This window comes from Prenolepis imparis, unplaced genomic scaffold, assembly GCF_030444845.1.
Source record: "Prenolepis imparis isolate NDT839.2.m4 unplaced genomic scaffold, iyPreImpa1.0 SCAF_12, whole genome shotgun sequence".
NCBI lineage: Eukaryota > Metazoa > Arthropoda > Insecta > Hymenoptera > Formicidae > Prenolepis > Prenolepis imparis.
Genome location: NW_028141170.1, coordinates 2433747 through 2451271, shown reverse-complemented (window position 1 = coordinate 2451271; position 17525 = coordinate 2433747). Strand labels below are relative to the sequence as shown.

General features: G+C 45.4%; 2 protein-coding genes across 4 annotated transcripts in view; one reads left to right on the top strand and one right to left on the bottom strand.

Moving 5' to 3' along the window:
* Window positions 1–3039: 3039 nt before the first annotated feature.
* Window positions 3040–6283, bottom strand: LOC145943800 (uncharacterized). Of its 2 annotated transcripts, none has more exons than XM_083051638.1 (2): window positions 5425–5950; window positions 3040–3273 (listed from the first exon to the last, which is right to left on the bottom strand). In XM_083051638.1, the coding sequence occupies exons 1-2, from the start codon at window positions 5668–5670 to the stop codon at window positions 3106–3108; spliced, it is 414 nt and encodes a 137-aa protein (XP_082907764.1). In that variant the 5' UTR covers window positions 5671–5950; the 3' UTR covers window positions 3040–3105. The 2 variants fall into 2 exon arrangements, 1 of the variants encoding a protein (XP_082907764.1); XR_014426577.1 differs by lacking the exon at window positions 5425–5950 and adding an exon at window positions 5986–6283 and having other exon boundaries at window positions 3210–3273.
* Window positions 3166–17525, top strand: part of Dad (Daughters against dpp) — a 55789-nt gene continuing 41429 nt past the window's right edge. For both annotated transcript variants that reach the window (XM_083051606.1, XM_083051605.1), the window contains exons 1-4: window positions 3166–3282; window positions 8277–8490; window positions 9930–9980; window positions 10983–14500. In XM_083051606.1, the coding sequence (XP_082907732.1) occupies window positions 13531–14500 (970 nt within the window). In that variant the 5' untranslated portion in view covers window positions 3166–3282; window positions 8277–8490; window positions 9930–9980; window positions 10983–13530. The remainder of the gene's footprint in view (window positions 3283–8276; window positions 8491–9929; window positions 9981–10982; window positions 14501–17525) is intronic.

Genomic DNA, 17525 nt, shown 5'->3' with positions numbered 1-17525 from the left:
TAATTTCTGAACATTTTTGAACTCCAAATAATCTGGAAATTTTTTCCTATAAGTATTTATATAAAATATTTATAGCGCAGAATGAATACTGAAATCGCATTCAATTAGATGTGTTTTCTTCGCGGTCGCACATGCGTTAAATCCGCAATAGTATCATTTAATTCCCCTTTCCCAGCGCTAACTCTATAATTTCCCGTTGATTGTACATAGTTTACAACTACGGGAAACACGGGAAATCCCCGTGATCGCAATCACCGCGCTCCTAGATCCAGAACGATAACTCATTTTTTTTCGGAGTCGGTATAGACGGCGCCTGGTGTGGATAGGGAGAAAGAGAGAGAGAGTGAGAGACACCCCTTTCCGCCGAGGGTGTATGTACCCGCCGTTTTAACCCATGCCAGAGCGCCTACCCCCGACAACATCCGCGGAAAGTAGTAGAAGCGGCTGCCACCCAGAAGGGGACGGAGGGGGACGACTACGACGGCTCCAGCGTGGGGCGCCAAGTGTTTTGATGCTTGTTATGCGAAGGGGAACTTGATAAACAACGGGACGTAGAGAACGCGGAGCCGGACGGACTCGGATCATCACCGTCGCCTATACCCGCCCCCGACTCCCGGAGACGGGAACGGAGACGTCCGACCGACTGGCTGCGCCCGTGTCATTACGAAAGAATTGATGTCCTGACACTACGGCGTCATTCCGTTTTTCTAACTTGTTGTCTCGAACCGCCCCTCTCCCCCCCCCCCCCCGATCGGAGAGACAGCCGTCGTTAGCGGCGGTGCCGGAGCGCCGCCGACGCGATTTCAAACGGTCGTATGATCGGAAATTTCCGATCGTAGCTCACGGACCGGAATAAGAGTGCAAGAGTCGTGGTTTTTAACCCGCGAAAGAGCATGAGTGAATTAATCACGCGTATCATATATTACAATATTTTAAGATTCAATGTCAGATATTCTGACAAACAAACCTCGTAGAGAATTTCTCGACAGTAAAAATATTAATAAAAAAATATATGTATATATAAGTAAAAAAAATATACCGAATTTTTTCTCAACATGAAATTCCGACATTTAATTACATTATATATAAAAAGCTTAATTCGCGTATAATTGCTCATTTCTTATGAAAATTGTATGTGAGAAATGTTAATGATCGTTTCAAGTACGTTTCATCTCGTTCTCTTCGTTATCCGCATTCCTTTCTTACGCTTATCCGGAGAAGGAGAAGATACTTGAGTGCACGTATACTTTTGACGGAAATAGAGCGGCTCGGTTTCGTGGATAAGCAATGTGACGAAAACGAGAATGGTACCGGTGTTTACGCGCTTCCTGCCAAGGTGCAGGAAATGTAGTGGATGCCTGTTTAATTCGCGCGTCGTAAAGTACCCCAACTTTGAAAGTATACATATAGAATCGGGAATCACCCTAATGTCATGCGAATCGAATCGTGGATAATTTGCAGACGTCGGGGTGGAGAGAGAAAAAAACGGCGCCACATACGCAGTATAAAAATATTTGATCAATAAAACTGTTTATTTTAATTTTAAAAAGTTTATGAAATTTATATTTAAATTATTATATCGAGAGAAAAGATGTTTTCTACATATATGATATGTATATATGATTTTTCAAGAAACGTAATCTTTTATCACGTATATAATTATTAATTATCGTATAATTATTAACATCATATAATTATATTTTAATATCATGTATTATCATGTAATATCATATAATTATGAATATCATGTATTATGTTAATATCGTATAATTATTAATATCATGTATAATTATTAATTGATCAAACTCTGATTGTGAAATATTTTATTTCAAGTTCCAATGGATCTCTCGAGCGAGCCGCTGCCGCTCTTTCGATTCCTCGGGATCGCGCGATCGACGAGGGAGCTGCGACGAGGGAGAAGAGGGGACGCAGCAAATGATATTGTTTAATCCCTTCACACAAGAGCAAGAAGAGTCGCCCGAAACGTATATACTACGCAGAGTGGCGTCGTCGATCGGCAATTTGGCTTGACTCGGTCAAGCACCCTGGTGTGTACCAGTAGTTTCAACGTCCCCGTTGGCCCCATGCATGCGCGCCAGAACCACCCTATGCACCCCTCCCGCTGGTGTGTTCGCCACCGCTGTCGGTGCCGGGCGCCGCGCGCACACGTCGTCGTCGTCGTCGTCGTCGTCGTCGTTGTCGTTGACGTTCACACGTGTGTACGTATCGGCGACAAGGGTGCGCGTACATGTCCGCCTAGTGGCGTCAGGAACCGCGTCGCCACGTTACTGGCGCGCCGCCGCTCCGCTCCGTGTCGCCGCGGATTCGCGCCGCGTCGCGCCACTCCGCGCCGGCCGCCCTTAGGCGAGGAGCCACACCACGACGATGACGACGACGACGACGACGACGACGGCGAAACACAGGGGTGGCGAGAGCCCGGGCTCCAGTCGTCCGTATTTGCAACGCGTTCGTCGCGCGTTCGTACTGGTGTACGCGCTACATATTGCCCAGCGTTCGGCCGGCGTCGCGGCCAGTCGACGCTCGACGACCGTAGAAGTCGAATCCCCGGAGCGTTGCCGATCGTGCACCTCCACTGAATATACGCGAAACGTCTTCCTCCGTTGTATGAAATCGCGAAGAAAGATACGCGAATTTTTTCCATCTCCTTTTTTCGGCATTTAACTGCATCATACGCGTTAATTGAGAAACAAAGTCTCGTTGTTTGCACGACTTTATGTATGTAAACTTTTACGACTTTGACACCTTAAAATCTTGGAATTCTTTTGAAACCTTGGGTGCATTTTATTTATTCGCTTTTACATTCATATTTATATGTTCATAAAAGAATAATAAATTTTTTCATTTTTTATCGCGAAAATTATGACAACTCATTGATTTTTCTCGATTCTCGACAATTAGCAATTTAATATGTATAGAATAAAAAAATTATTCGATAACATCGATTAAAAACGATAACGTATCGGCAAAAAGATAATTTGCTTTTTATTAACTATACTATTTTAGAATTGTAGACATTTTTTTATGCAATTTGTGACATCTTTCCGTATTTTTTAATTCAATGTGAAAAACGTATCGACATGTGTTTCAGATATGCGTGCCTCGTTTAATTGATGGACTAAGAAGTACGATAAAATTCAGCGGTGTGTTTTTCGCGAAATCTTCCGTCGAAGAGTCGAAGTCGTTTCGTAATCGGCAGCGAGTTTTGTACGCCGGCGTAGCACGTGCGCAGTATCTCGACCAATAGCGGAAAGTCTGCAACAGGTAAGAAACAATGTGAGTTCAGCGATGTTGCGAAAATACAAACCTAGAATGCAAGTTGGAGGAAAACTTTGGAATGAAAACTTTTCGTCGGTAAACGATGGATCCTTATTCTTATAGAAAAACACAAAAGATCTATTTATTTTATTATTATTAAAAATATATATGCATAGAGATGAAAAATAAGCGGGCATTGATTGTCATAAAAGTTTTTAACTAAAGACGTGAAAATGAGGGATTTACAGCTGGCGCTAGGGAAATGAATATTTACCGTATTTGAATAGTGATAATTATGTGTGTGTGTGCGCCAGGAATATATCTCTCTTCTTTCTTACGTAATAGCCGCCGAATAAATTAACATTGCCTCAACAATGTCGGATCTGAAATCCGTTTGGTATCGCGCGTTTGGATTGCGTCAGACGCGATTGGAATGCGTCTCGAAGGTAGAACGAGATGTAATCGCTTTACCTGCATAGTTTCCGTCAATTGAAAAGATATGAGTATGGCAGGTGTAAATATAGCAATGTGCCGCAACATAAGTTTTGTAAATAACGCCGTCGCGGAAATTCTCTCCCCATTATTTATACTATATGACGGACGTTATCGTATTTAGATACTTGGCCTGTAAGAATTTAAACATACGCATGTGTCGCGACGCATCTCGCGTGTGATCGGTATATACGACGTATTATCTAAGCTGCTCGAAGCACTAAAATTTTCTAATTATAAGCTCCACGCTCGAAGGGGGAGGAAGGAGGCCAGTCGAAAGTCGGCTCCGAAAATTAGATCTATATCGATGTTTGTTCGCCTCGTCTCGACGGCATATGTATATATACAGATAGAACATGTCAGATTACGCGCGTACGTGACTTCTCTCAGAGTCGTGATTATATTATGCTTTTATTTTTCTCGTCGAGAAGGAAAAAAATATCCCTCTTCTCCGTCCGTCTTATAGGCTGCACCTCGAGACGCGACCTTATAGCGGACATGCATGTGCATGTGCACCGTCGGCACGAAAATCGCCGATCGAGGCAACCGTTGGAAGATTAGATTCGCCGCGGCATAATTTCGTATGCATGCATCTCGGCGATGTGAACGCTGTCGTTCCCTCTCTCTCTTCTCTTTTTCTTCCTCTCGTCCTATCCTGGACGTCTTTCCGGCAAGCATGGCGCGCATGAATAAAGGTAACATCGTTTTCGCCGGCTTCGCGCGAACGAGAGGGGAGTCCGGAGTCCGGGGGACATCAGCATTCGTGCGCGGGTTATACGCTGGGCCAAAGAGGTACAGATGCTTTACGCGGCGCGGGGTAAAGAGCGAAAGGAGAGGAGCGAAGAATACGAAGAGGGGTACAGGGGGAAGCAGCCGGGACGGACAGGCGCCTACGGTGCGGATCCGAGTGGCGCCAGCGCTAACGTAAGCGTCAGGCGTTAGCGCCGGACGCGCGCGCGAGCGTCCGGACCGGCCGATATCATCCAGGAAGTTACGAGCCGCACCTGTCCCGTCATACCTCTCCTCCCCTTCTTCCTCCTCCTCCTCGCGCTAAGTAAGTCTCCGCTTTTGCTCGCAGGGCCGTACCGCAGCTATATACCGATTTCCGACATCCGACCACGTCGTCGCAGGTGTTTCGACCTACCGGCGGTTTTCGCGTCGCGCCAAAGTGGAGACTTCCGGCGGCGACTTCGCGTCCGGCTCGAAAGAGAAAAAAGTCGTTGCTCACGAATAGGATGGGATATGGACCATTATTTAGCATTGAACATTACGATCGCATAATATTGAAAAAATATCTGGATACAAGAAACATTTATATATATTTACATATTTCACATTTCCACCTTGTCTAAGACTCAGATTAACTCGGGTTGTATTTTATTCGCCGTAACTTGAACGCACGTATTTCCTCGTGGCAACCACTGCAGAAATATCTCGTTAACATGGAGGCGAGCCGGTACCAGTGGGCTCCCATGTCCGCGTATACACCTATGTGTGTCTCTCGTTTTTATCAAACAATCGTGTATTTATATATAAATGTATATATATGCGCGAGACCACAGAGTTGATAATATATTGAAATTCTTCGTGAGAAATACCAAGTAGAGAGAAAGAGAGGGACACACGGCGCCAGCGATGCAGACGACGATTACGCACCCGAGTCCGTCGAGCGTGCAACGCGTCGTGTCGGTCGCGTTGCGTCGCGTCGCCCGGAGGTGGCGAGCGACCGGGTTTTTCCATTTGCAAGCGGACATCGTTAATGCCAGCCGAATTTCCATAACCGGCAGCGAGCTCGTGTACCGTCTGACTGACAGGTGCACAAAGTGCTGTTAGCAACGAGAACGTGAACAATGGAAGCGCCATCACGGTCGAGTCGCTTTTTATCCTTTGTAGATCTGCCATCGATTACAATGGACATTTATATATATATATATTTCTTATTCGCAAACGCAAGTTAAGAGACTTCTTTCGATAATTGATAAGACTAATTAGACAAGCTGGATAAGCGCCGAGACGTGATTTTATTTAGCGATGCTTCTCTCTGTTTCTCTCTTCTTTTACGTGGGATAATATATTTTTATTGGGAACGTTTATCGCCCTCGTTTAAACGTTTACCGTCGACAACGTGAAATAATATAGCCATTAGCTGTAAAGGCCCGTCCAAAGTTTTCTCGTCCGTTCTCTCGCGATTCTACGCAGATATTACATATTACGCACTAATAGAGCGAGCGCGACGCTCGCATCAGTGATAAACAACTAGAAGCTCCGAATGATTGGTCATCCCCGACATGCGTTCCAACACGTCGTCTCGGTCCATCGGGGAGTTACTGAAAAAGATTCCGCGCCGACCCTAAGAATAGCCCGAAACGTCTCCGCGCTTCGTGGAAGATGAATTATAGCGGAATCGTGAGCTGGACCGCTCGCTGCCGCTGCCGCTTCGAAGAACGACGACGATCGCTCTCCCTCGGAATTTGGAGCGTTGACATCGGCGCCGACGCTATCTACAGAGTAAAGATACTTGATTATCGGTGAGCGCCGGGCCAAGTCTGTCATTTTCGGTCGAGCAAAATTAATGAAAAACATCGCCCTTCTGATCGCAAAAAGGATCAATGAAATAACATTAATTCTTTCTCGATTAAAAATTTGCAAACATTCTAGAAACAGTATGTATAATATTTGCAATCGTACATACATTATGATATATATAGAGAAATTAAAAATAGAATTTGCTAGAATGTTCCTTTATTGTTCGCTTATAGTGTTATTCTCTTATCGTGTTAGTCGCTTCGAGCGCAAAAACGCCGCGACTGAAAATATTTTCCATGCGAGAGACGCCGCTCCTTCGTTTGTGTGCGACGTGACAAAGTCAGAGCGCGTCATCGTCAATCATATCATATTCCTCTGTCTCGGCGAGCGGCGTCGAGAGTATTCTCGGAAAATCTAAGGAATTCATTTCGCGGGCGTTTTTCTCGCTTTTCACGCGATATGTTTCCATTAGTATATCGCGAAGCCATTAAAATCAATTATCCTTTATAGTCCATTCGACGTGTCAAATTTCGCAAGCCGCGGCTTGTCGTAAACGTTTATCCCATTTCGCGCCTCTCATCATTATTTCTCAAAGTTCGAGAAGCAACGCAATTAATGCACGTCGCGATCAATCGACGCGATATATACGCGCGGAATTTCAAGTAGAGCTATTCGCACTCGCGCGGATAACGAGCGTGCGCGCGTGTTAATCGCGCGGAGTGAAGAGAAGCACGTCGTTTACCAGCAGTAATTGGCGGAAGGCACAGTTCATCGGGCGTTCATTAATAATCCTCTTGGACGAAGACAGCAAAGCAGAGCTGCGACGTGTAACGAAGAGCGCGCACGTGTGTGAGGCGAGTGAGGATATTCGTTGAAACGAAAACTGACGCGTCGCGACCTTTCGGAAAAGACAAATGAGACCCCTCGGTCTCATTCTATTTATGCGAGTCCATCATTCCTATCGCGTTGCATTGTTCTAACGGACACCGGTGTTTGCATCTGGTGATATCCATTTGAAGAACCTCTCGAGTACAACTATTGTCTATATGTCCCACAGTCATGTATAATAATACATCGGCACAAAAATTCCAATAATTAATTTTTAAAACTAATAGAAGTGCAAAAGATATACATATTTATATGTATACAATTCACTAAATTATGTCTTAATAATTGTCTAATGTTCGAGATATGTCATAATTATTACTTTTTTATCACGTGCAATATAATTATAATTTAAAAAAAAATATAAAAATTAATCCCCTATCTCCTGTTCTGAATACAGGAATAGTTCTCTTTATCGGTGCGATATATTGCATCAACATTGCGATGTTCTGTCACACAGCATTAATGTCGTCCATTCGCCGGTACCATCGGTGCGATATGTTGAGAATGGCGCCATAGAGCCCCAAAGAGCAGCGACGGGTATGCGAGTAATTTTCGTGTTTGAAAATAGAATGAAAAAAATGTACGATTGCGCTATCTTAAGCCATTTCGCATCGCATGTTTGTCGCTCTTAAATCTCACGCAGCAGCTGGCAGTACGCACGATTAGATAATAATAATTATTATCTATGAAAGAAAAATATGAATGAATGTTGAAAGAATATTAAATAGTTCAAATTTTTATCTTCCATTCATTTTCAATATATATATTGCAATTAATTAAAAACTTAATTTTTTATTGTAAAGGTGAGCGCAGAATATATATTAATAATTATTTAATATGTGTTTTGACATTTGTTTGAAGACAACTTTCACTTGCTCTTCTCACTTATTTCCGCAAAACTCTAGTTGCCAAAATAAACACGACTGCTGAAAGACGTCTTATATTCTCGAATCCGAATAATTCGTGTGCGTCTTGTTGCGGATATACCGTCAAACGAGCACTCTCCACCTCATCCTGTCTCCCTCTTTCTCTCTCTTTTTCTCTGTGTTTTCCTCTTTCTTTCTTTGTTTTTCTTATTTTTAATTGTCTTTCAGGTTCGACGAATTCTGTTTGTTCCGAACATCGGTATACCTTGAGCTAGAGCCGCCCTGATCGACATTTAATTGGGCCAAGACATCGAGGCACCGAGAACCGCAAACAGCCCTGCAGAATTTACTTGTCAGAGATCTTTACCTTGTACAAGAGGGACGAGAGGAAGAGCGAGAAACAAGCGCGATGGTCCTCGGTAAAGGAGGAGTGGAGAAAGAGGTAAGGATGGAGGAGGGAAGAGACGAAAAGAGAGAGAGAGAAAAACAAAAAGAGAGGGACAGCGCGGAGGCCAGGCGTCTGATTACTAGCCAGCGCAGGACACCAGACGTACATAGCTAAATAACTTCCTAAATTCTATATCATTTTGGAACGTGTTCCGACGGGTAAAATAACGCGTCTAGACCCATGTCGCGACTCGTCGCGAGAGAGAACGTGAGAGAAGCTTTAGTAAGGATATTCGCGTCGCAGCTTGGCGAATGCGTTTTCTGTCGGCGTGATTTGCTCCGTCGTATTCGATAAATTAAGGATAAAGACAAAGAAGGGGAGAAATGTAGACTTTTGTTTTACGTTTGTTCAACCACGGTCTTCGTGTGTCTACTCTTATCTAAATACCATGCTATTAATTGTTGGCACATTGTTTCATCTTATCTAACTTTTCTTTTCATCTTCTTCTTTACGGTGATTATATTTTATAGAAACTCGTTAAAGTCCAGTTGCAATCTTTAGTGAATGATGCGTAGCTCTCGCGAGGTGTCACGCGAGGTGCGAATTACGTACAGCATAAATACCTAACGTCATTCACAGTGTTAAACAACCGATTGTGGGATGAGATACTAACTTGTAAGCCGGAACGCCTTAAGCTACTTCATCGATTTAATTATCATTGCGTAAACTGCGACTTTCAACAGATCCTCCATCGATCGTATATATATGTTTGACAGGAAAGCATCCGCGAGAAATCTGATTTTAATGAAATTTTCGATACTATCTCGCTTCTTCAAATATCGCTGTCGATGCAAGAGATAAGGGAGATGACGATGATATCAAAAATATAAAAGAGGATAATATAAATATAATGATCGGCAAAAAAAGGGGGAACCAAGAGTGTTATACGGCGCGTTTCGATTATAGAAAAATGAAATTATAGGCTCCCGTAACTTTATAGAGAGTGAGCTTCGCCGGCCGAAGCTATGTAGCCGCCTATTACAAAATTACGTCCACCGGGATCGCGCGAAACGAGTTTCTAAAATTAGAAAATTTATGAGCGAGATCCTTTCAACTCCGCGCGATGCTATGCCATTCGCAATCCTTTTTTAGTATACTCGGTCAACTATTCGGACCTCATTCTCTCTTGTGTATACCTGGCCGGTCGAGACGCGACGATCCAAATTAAACGCGTTGCGCCACGTCTCGCCTCTCCGGAGGTAAATTGCACGATTTACACGTTATTGATACATGCACATCATTACAGTGTTCCTCGCGAGCCGATGACGAGGATACCACTTGACGATTCGAGGCAGAAAGATTTTTCTGAGCCTCCTCGCGTGTTTGAAAATTAAATCTTGCCCAACTTTCGCAATAAAAAATAATTATTTTTAAAAGAAAGAATGCACGTGTGTATGCAATAAAAATAAGTATAATATAAATTTTTGTTGCAGATTAAGCATCTCTACTATAAAAGCAATCGACGGTGGGATCTTTAAAGTTTTGTAAGTATATCGCGTAACAATATTTGAATTAATTAATAGAGATAGTTTTATTTCCAAAAATGTGAGATCTTTGGCTTATTCGAAGCATATATGTATGAATGTTTCCTTTTCTATGATTATTTTTCGTGTACTTTATACAGAAATATCTCGTCTATAGAATTTAAAGAATGACGGTGCGTCTCCCAAAAATTTGAGCGTTGCGCGACTCCCCCTTGCCATTTTCTTCCTGTCATCCGATATAGCAGTGTGCGTGTGTTCCTTGCGGCGTTCCTTTGTCGTTCGTTGGTGAAGTCCTTTTTACGAGCGATAACGTGACTAAAATTTATTTTGGAATGTTGACCCTCGAAGGTAGAGCACAGCGCGGCAATTTGGCGTTGAAGACGCTGGTATCAGTCTGTTCTAACGACGAACAGTTTGGCATCTTCGTCTCTTTGCCTTTTCATTCCTTTACAAATTGTCTGATTTAAATTCGAGATATATATAAAAGTTGGAAAAATATATATATATATATAAAATAAAAATCTCTATTCTCTTTATAACGGCAAACATTTTTCAATTACGAAAAGATACATAATCAAACGACCCTGAAAAATAGCAACATCATATTTAAGCAAGATTAGGTATAAAATCGTTTATTTAGCATATCTAAAAATTCTATCTCGGACCATTTTAATCGCGAATTTGGCCACTTAATCATGACACATCGCGATGATTCACGCATTTGCATAAGGCTGTAAAAAAATTTCGATTCGAATTCGTGTCGCGCGGAGACTCGCGGCGGTCTCTATACATATATATATATATATATATACAAAATATGTATATATAGTGTGTATGTATGTATATATGTATTTCGATCCCTGCGAGGCGCCGCGCAAAGAGAAACAGGATAGAGAAGAGACTCGGCCGTCTTCGGCACCGGCACCGCTACTTGGCGACCGTGGCGCCGTCCGTCACCGGCGCAGCCATGTTTGATCGTCTCTTTCTCTCTTGTGTGTTTAGTATGCTACGGTCGTTGTGTCGGCGTGTTGGAACGAGAAGGACGGGACGAGACGAGCCAGTGAGAGACGAAAAGGAGGGTGAGGCGCTGCGTGGTATCGAGGCATCGAGAGAAAAGGAGGAGAGGGCCAGACGGCAGTGGTGAGGGAAGTCGGTGCGCGGCGGCGCGCGTAGAACCTCGTGCGTATCAGTCTCGTTGCAGTCGTTGCCGAGTTTAATCGAGTGTCGAGTCGGAGTGATCGTGCCGCGTCGATCCGGTCGTGCGCAACAGTTCGTCTCGATCCGCTGGTGACGTTGGTATTCGTCGCGCGAAAGGAAGATACGGTGGAAGAGGGCAACGAACACTCGAGCCATCGATAGAAGAAGAGCGGGTTTTAAGAGAAGCCGGCACTCCTGAGAAATGCGGGCGACGATCCCGTTCAAGACCGCGACGTTGGGCTGAAGTTGATACATCGAAGAAGCGTCGCTCTTCGGAGTGAAGTTTGCTGCGCTCTCTCCTAGCGCAAACTCTAGCACGACCTCTCTCGCCTTCTCCGTACAATTGTATACGTCCGATCTCGTACATATATATACGTACGCGATCTTTCCCACTCTTCGTGTCTCTCCCTCTCCCCCGTTCAGTTCTCTCGTATCTCATTTCACCTCGCGAGAGTATCCTCCCCGGCGAGTGTCGCTATCTCCGTTCCGCGGGGTTCGAGCGATTTCAAGAATGTGACAGTGCGCGTCCTCGTCGAGAAACAACAGCAAGCAGCAGCGGAGCAGAGCCGGCGAGCAGCGGCGATGGGTGTCGAGAATCGCGGCATCGTGTCACGGTGAGAGAAAGACTAGAGCAGCGCGTGGAAACATAACGCGAGGAGATAAAAGAAGAAGAAGAAGAGGGAGAGAAGGGGACGGACGATGCGAGCGGAAAATGTCACTCGGTGATACGCGCGCACGGATGACGGGGAGTGATCGACGGAGCGACGATCGCGAGTCTGAGGTTGTTGGAGTGTCGTCGCGGCGGCGGTGGTGGTGGTGGCAGCGGTCGTCGTTGTCGCCGTCGTCGTCGTCGTCCGCCGACCCGGTGGTGCCGGCACTGACGACGACACGAGCACCGGATCGTCGACAGGAAGAGGAACATCAGGAGCGACGTTATCTCCTGCCACGAGCCTCATCGAGATCATCCAATTACTACTGTTCGGCGACAACGTTGTCGTCGCTGCATCAGCTGCGGAGGGTCGCGGCGAGTTCTTGCTCCTGAAGAGAGGATTCAGCGGCGGCGCCGCGGCAACATTTCCGCGACGCGACGTCGCCGGTGTATTGTATACACCGCGCATACTTATATCGTACTCATTATACATATACACGTCATCGTGTGTGTGTGTGTGTGCGCCGGGTCGCGAGGTTAAGGCACCGCATCGCCCTCGATACATAGGCGACGGCCGAGGAAAGTAAAGGCCGGGTGTCGTGCGTGCGCCGACCGATTCGTTTCGTGCTTACCCTCTGTCCCCCCCTGTGTCTCTTTTTTCTCCTTCCCCTCTCTCTCTCTGTCTATCTCTCGAGAACGCGCGTGTATAACGGATAAGAAGTGTACGACGATATATACCCAGTAGCAGTGCGCGCGTTCGTCGGTAATCTCCGACGGTGACCAGTTGCATCTGCGTATTCTGCGTGTGCGTGCACGCGCTACGTCCTCGGACGCGTGGTGCGTTTTACGTCGTCGGTCGCTCGCGGACGACGTCGACTGGCGTCCGCGGCTACGTCTGTCCGCGATGCCGACAGTGGCTCGCGCTCACGGCCGTCGTGCGGATTGTTTGTCCCCGAGAGGTGTTCGTCGACGGGATACGTAGGAGATATCCCTCCCCCCTCGAGAGCGAGAAGAGAAGAAGAAAAGAAAAATCGAGGAGACGCATAGATCGGTTCCTGAAATAAGGAGAAGAGCGAAGGCCCGAAAACGAACGAGAGGTAAATGAGAGTTCAAGGTCAGCCGGTGTTTGGATCCGAGCTCGCTTAACGCGGCCGAAAAACTTATCCGAAGAATAAAAAGGTAGTACGCAGGTTTTTTTCGCCGCTCGTCGAACGTCGGAAATATCCACGCGAGAGAGAGAGAGAGAGAGAGAGAGAGAGAGAGAGAGAGAGAGAGAGAGAGAAAATCTGCGAGAAAGAGAGAAAGAAGGACCGTGAAACGGAGCTCCGTCGTGTGGTTTGGACTGTCACACTATTTCGGGACCGTGATCGCGCGTGAGATATACGCGCGCGCGGGCATAAATAAATATACACGCTTGCGCGAGCGTGCGCGACTGTGTTTGTGCGTCGTGTGTGTGTGTCCGCTCCGTATATCGTCTGTGATCTCGCGTGTGCGCGAAAAAGTGCTTTCGGTTGACAGTGCGTATTTGGTGTTTGTTGAAAGAAAGAAGGAAAAAGAAGAAGAAGAAGAAGAAGAAAGGGATTTCGCGGAGGGGAGGGTCCGATCATCGCACACCTCCCCCGCCCTCGCCCCTACTTTGTTTTCCTACGGCGGCTACGTTGAAAAGGACTGGCCACCAAATGGTTGTACCGCAAATCCTGTTTCATGTTGATGTTCTGGAGCAAACGGACGGTGCTCACTAGACGTCTGCTAAAGGCCAAGGTCCGTAGGGAGCATGAAACCGAGTGTAAAGCTCAAGAGAATTCATCGTCACGTACGTATCATCGCACGAGCAGCAGCAACACGAGCGGCGGCGCTGCCGCCGCCGTCTACGACAGCAACACGGTCAGTCAAAACGACAACAGAGCGGGCGGCCGACAAGTGAGCGGGACAGCGCTGACGGAAGGTGGTGCGGTGGTGTACGGGGATCGCAACACGAGCAGCAGGTTAAACCAGGGCTGCTGCGGCAGCGGCCACACGAGTCAGGATGAAGACGAGCAGCAGCAACGGCAATACAACGATCATCCCGGCCGATTGTTGAGGTGCAAGGAGTTCCTCAAGACGCTCAAGGAGAATCAGCTGGAGATGCTGCTCGCCGTCGTCGAGAGCTCTGGCGCCGATCTCGGCTCGTGCATCCTAGTACCGCGTCAGCAACGATCGCCAGCTGACGATTATCCCATGTACGAGCAGCAGCAGCAACAACAACAACAACAACAACAACACGAGCAAAGCTACCACGGCAGGCCGCATCGTCATCACGGCCGTCACGGCTTTCAACATCATCGCTATCGTCGCTATCGTCACCGCTCCAGCAGGCACCATCGCTCGTCCTCCGTCGAGGACGAGCAGGAGAGCTGCTGCTCCGCGTCGGAAGACTCTTTGTCAGCGTCGCCGATGAGATCGGACAGGTGCTGCGTCGACGGGAAGGCGAGCGTCGTGCCAGCGATGAGAGGATCGACCGAGGGAAGAAGCAGCGGCGCGCCGAGCGACCCGCACCTGCTCTGCTGCCAGATCTGGCGGTGGCCGGATCTCAAGCACTCCTCGGAGCTCAAGAGACTACCTATCTGTCATTCCGCTAAAGATCCCGTCTACGTATGCTGCAACCCTTACCACTGGAGCCGGCTCTGCATACTCGGTAAGCGAAGGCTTTTTTTTTTCATCTTTCGTAGCTCTTTTTCTTGTGTTCTCAGCACCGAGAGATAAACAGTCTCGGTGCGAGTTACGTAACTCTCGTTAATTCGCACTAACTAACATCTCGCCAAAACTCGATGCTTTGCCACTCGTGATCGAATTACAGCGTCGATGTATTTTACGTTTTAAATAATCTTATCTTAAATGGAAGGTTTAATCAAATTTAGTATAAAGAGATAAAATTAATGAGCTTGTATATAAAATAAATATTTCTTTTAGAGATGTATGTAAAACAAACTAATCGTTTTTATAAAAATTACTAAAGGCGTCCTGTAAAGTTTCGTTAAACGTAAAGCAAAATTTCCCCCTAAAATTTTTATGTTTGGAAACCGCTGAACAATAGACGTGACTCTAATGTTCGCCGAAAATTCATAAAGAATTCAAGTTAGGTCTGTCAGCGGATTGTGCCGATTTTTCACAGGAATACTATCAATACCGTTTAAAACCGTGTTTAGTCCGGACGTGTATCGAACGTGTCTGAGTCTGTCGCCACCGGTGGTGTCTAGACGACGGAATAATTTAACATCGTAACGCACAGCTGGCGCTACACTGTAAGATCGTAGACCTCACCGAGAACGCTAATCGGCACCTGTGCACGCGTCGCCCGATGCTAACAAGCCTAAAGACTCGGGTCGGTGTAAAAAGGAAATTTATTACAGATGGGCGCACAAGGTTACCATTGTAAATATAGATAAATATAGGCAATATATATTCCCAGGAGAAAATCTCGAGGAGTCAAATGTCAATACATTGACGCTTTCCCCCTCGTACCGAAAAGACGAATCAGAAATGGAAACACGTGTTATTTGTATGAAAAATAATTATTTTTTAATTGCAAATTTATCACCACGTGAAATTTTACAAAATTTTTTATTAATAAAATTTTTTATTGATAAAAAATGACGCTTATACAATAATAATAATGATATATGATTACGGAATCGTAATTTAGTTCAAATTAATGGAAAATAATTTGAAACGTCGAAACATATTCGACACGGTCGTCTTTTTCTTCACACGAAACGCTGAAGATTATGGCAGGTAGTAAACTTTCAAAAGCCGACGACAAGGTCATTTCACATTTTCGAGTACGCTTTTGTGACTTATTATGTTAGATTCAAGCAGGTACATAATCGTCCAACATTTTCAAAAGTGACCACCTACAATACAGGATATTTATTTTGTGAAGTGGCGCCGTTGTAACTCTATTCCGCAGCCAGGCTTCAAATTTCATCATCTATAATCACAATCGCGAAGAATTTTCTTTAAGATGTAAAGGAGATGTCAGATGTGTTTAAAAAGGAAGAAACTCATTTGTGCAGCAACGTGACGTGTTAACAGTGCGAGAATTAGAACTAATGAGCAAACTTTTCAAACACATTGACGTATTCCTGCGTAATCTTAACTAATGTTTATATTTGCAATGCTCATTCCTAACGAATGCAAATATAAACGTTAACTTTAAGAAAATATTTGCAATTTTAATGAAGCTTTAAGTACTGCACAATTTTCATTATATCTAGTTGCACGGTTTCAAAAATATGTAACGAGAGACGCGCATAAAAATTTATTTCAACGTCGGCCTTTGAAGAGTTTCTTTGAAGACACTTTTTCAGAGAACGGTATTTTTCCTCGTTCAGTTTAATAACTGTACCGTGCTGTGACGCATGACTTTCCGCTGTTTACGCCTTATTCATCGGTATTCGCATCAGTCGAATTTATAGGTCCCGAGACCGTCCTGTCGTCTGCGCGTCCGGTGACGTGACTTCGATCGCAAAAAAGCGTCGCGCCCTAATAAAGTGGGAGAGAGCGAGAGAGGAAGCGGGCGGAGTAGGCGCCAGCAAAACGCGCCTTTACGTAACCCCGGCAATCATTTAACCCGGTCGTCGTCGCCGAGGCCCAAGCTCGGCTGAATTCGATCGTGCAAACCACGGTGTGTTTTACGGTTGTTACGCTTTGGCTCGCGATCCAAATTGAGGAATATATTATCTCGAAACATTCTCGATCGAAGAGAAAGATACTTTAGGAGGGACATACATTTCTAACAATAAGATGTACACATTAATAATTAAATATTGTATATATATATTAATAATTATTAATAATTAATATACGAAAAGAAATAAAAATAATAATTAATATACAAGAGGAAAACGATACATTTTATGTCGACATAATTTTGAAAGGTTTGAAAGACATCTCGTATGACTGCTGAGTAGGAAAAAATACGATTTTCTACGCGATCATTCATGCGACTGTTCACCGGCGCCGGTGGTCTAATCACAACATCGATTCGTTACAGTCGAGCGCGCCGCGTGTACGATTTAGTGATAATATCGTGCGTTTATTGCTGGAAAATCGCGCGTCGAAATAACAAGCGCAACCGATTCGCCGGGCACCTTTTCGCGAGAGAAAAAGATCGCGCGACTGAAGGTGTGCGAGATAAAATCGCGACTACGCTCGCGTTTCGTAATTAACAGCGCGCGATGCCGGAGAAGGAGGGGGGAAAGGAGAGAAACAAGAGCGGATCCTTCGAATTCCATGCTGAGGTTTCCACGACTAATAATAGCGCGCGGTCGCGCCACGTATGCACACGCCCGGAGGAAGCCGACGACGCATTTGGGGAAAGAGAAGCCGAGAGAAAGCGAAGCGGTGGCACCAAGAACGACGAAATAGACGCGTCAGCGCGCAGACACCCCGACCGCGCTCCGAGAAAAAGAAGGGAAAAAAAATACTTGGAACGCGGAGCGGCGCATGTTGAAAGAAAGAAAGTAAGTAAGCGAATGTAGGATCGCGTTAGAAGTGATGAGAGAGAGAGAGAGAGAGCACTTACGAATGGCCGTACAATCAAAGTTATGGCCAGAAGGAAATTAATCTAAAAATAAAACGTATATTGAGCGAGTCAGTCGCGGCTGGCGGAAAGACGGTGACGCGAGAAAGAGAGAGAGAGAAAGAAAGAGTGGGAAGGG